This window comes from Pteropus alecto, unplaced genomic scaffold (genome assembly GCF_000325575.1).
Source record: "Pteropus alecto unplaced genomic scaffold, ASM32557v1 scaffold131, whole genome shotgun sequence".
NCBI classification, from domain to species: domain Eukaryota; kingdom Metazoa; phylum Chordata; class Mammalia; order Chiroptera; family Pteropodidae; genus Pteropus; species Pteropus alecto.
Window position 1 is genome coordinate 6,901,159 of NW_006434709.1, and position 1,791 is coordinate 6,902,949.

At 33.3% G+C, this 1,791-nt stretch overlaps 1 protein-coding gene across 4 annotated transcripts in view; it reads left to right on the forward strand.

Annotated features, from left to right (window-relative positions):
• Nucleotides 1-1,785, forward strand: part of VPS54 (VPS54, GARP complex subunit) — a 90,102-nt gene extending 88,317 nt beyond the window's left edge. For all 4 annotated transcript variants that reach the window (XM_006909551.2, XM_006909553.2, XM_006909552.3 and 1 more), the window contains exon 23: nt 1,578-1,785. In XM_006909551.2, coding sequence (XP_006909613.1) covers nt 1,578-1,683 — 106 coding nt within the window. In that variant the 3' untranslated portion in view covers nt 1,684-1,785. The remainder of the gene's footprint in view (nt 1-1,577) is intronic.
• Nucleotides 1,786-1,791: the final 6 nt, after the last annotated feature.

Consider the following 1,791-nt stretch of genomic DNA (forward strand, 5'->3'; position numbering starts at 1 on the left):
AAAAAAAGGTAGTATACTAAATCAGTTTTGCAAAAAACTGGAAGCTTTAGACTGCTGAATCTGTTGGCCAGGCTGAATTCGAAGTTTTATGCAGATTCTGACTCACTCATTTATTATTTATTACCTGGTTCTTCTTTTTCCTCTAAGACATAGAAAAGTTCAAAGATAGTATAATGAATACCAAATACCTCTTAGAGACTTCAAAAAGAGCAAATATTTTCAAACCCCACTCCACCCTTCTATTTTTATTCTCATAACTTAATCTGGGTTGGTTTTTAGCAGACCAGTAGTTCTGAAACATCCAAGCTGACCCATTCCCTGTTGTTTCCTTTGGCAATACAGCTATTTGAAAGTCAGTGCAACCTTAGAGCTCCTCACTGTCACACACTTTCAAAGAAACTAATTCTGTGTAAGTCGATTCGTGTCTTTGAGTGATCCCTTGAAAGATAGAATTTCCTGAAAATTAACCTCTAAACTCAAGACAAAGACACAATAAACTATTTACTTAAAAGGAATTTTTGTTCCTTTTAAAAATATTCATTTTGTTTTAAAGTGAAATTCACGTAACATAAAATCAACTGTTTTACAGTTAATTCAGTGGCACTTAATACATTCACAACCACCACTTCTGTGCAATCACCTGTTTAGTTCCAAATATTTTTACTGCTCCAAGAGGAATTAAGCAGTTGTTTCCTATTGCTCTTCCTCAGCACTATACTTTTTAATGTGATTTTCTCTATTTCAAGATATTTTAAAAATACAGAAAATATTTGTATTCCTGCTACTTAGAATTATTAGCATTTGTCATTTTCACTTGAAAAAATGTTTATCATGTTAAGGAAAATGGCATTCCAAACGAAGCTGAAGTACCCCTGGACCCCATCACAAGTCTTATTCTCTTTTCCCCAACCCTTAAGCAGTACTTCTAGTAAATTTAGTCTATATCTTTTAAGTTGTTCTCATTTATTGTCTTAAAAAAAAAAAATTTAAAGCTGGACTTTCTCCTGTCTTTCACAAACTACTAAATCAAGGTCTCCTATTTGTTTCTCCATGGACCACATCTTTCAAAATGTACAATTAGACCAGTCCCTATTTTTTATGCATGCAGCTTTGATCTGTTTATCTGAGTGTTCTTACTGGAGTGTTTTTTCAGGTATGGGTATTGTGACAGCTCAGTGCTCAAAAGTATAATTGCTTTTTCATTTAAGTGTTGTATTATTAGTACTATTAGTCATATACATGTATACTCTAGTCTAATATAACTGATCAAAGAAAGTTTAACCTGTAACTTTTCTGTCATTCTGTTTTAAGATAAATCTGTTTATTGGACAGAATTATGAAACAGTCCAGCCTGTGTTGGTTTATTCTTTTTAAAAACATTTACTGTTGAAAGATAGAACATTAAATAGTCTAACTATATGATAGCAGGAATCCTGCTAAGTTAAATATATTGACATTTGGTCCCTAGGAAATTGAATTTTAAATAAGTCTAGCAGCTAGGATAGGATTCTGTGAGTACTACTTTAAATATCTGACTAGAAAATGAGATTAAAAATAATTTTCTCTCTGATGTCTAGGTTGGTCACAGCAGATGTAGCTTTTTACACTGGAAATCTTCAAGCCTTAAAAGGCCTTAAAGATTTGGACCTAAATATGGCCGAGATCTGGGAACAGAAGAGGTGATGACATACTGGAAAACTGGGTAGCTTATCTGACTATGGGATGTATATGTTTATGAAGAATACGGATGCCTGTGATTCAGAAACCTGGAACCCAAAGTGAACTGGGGTA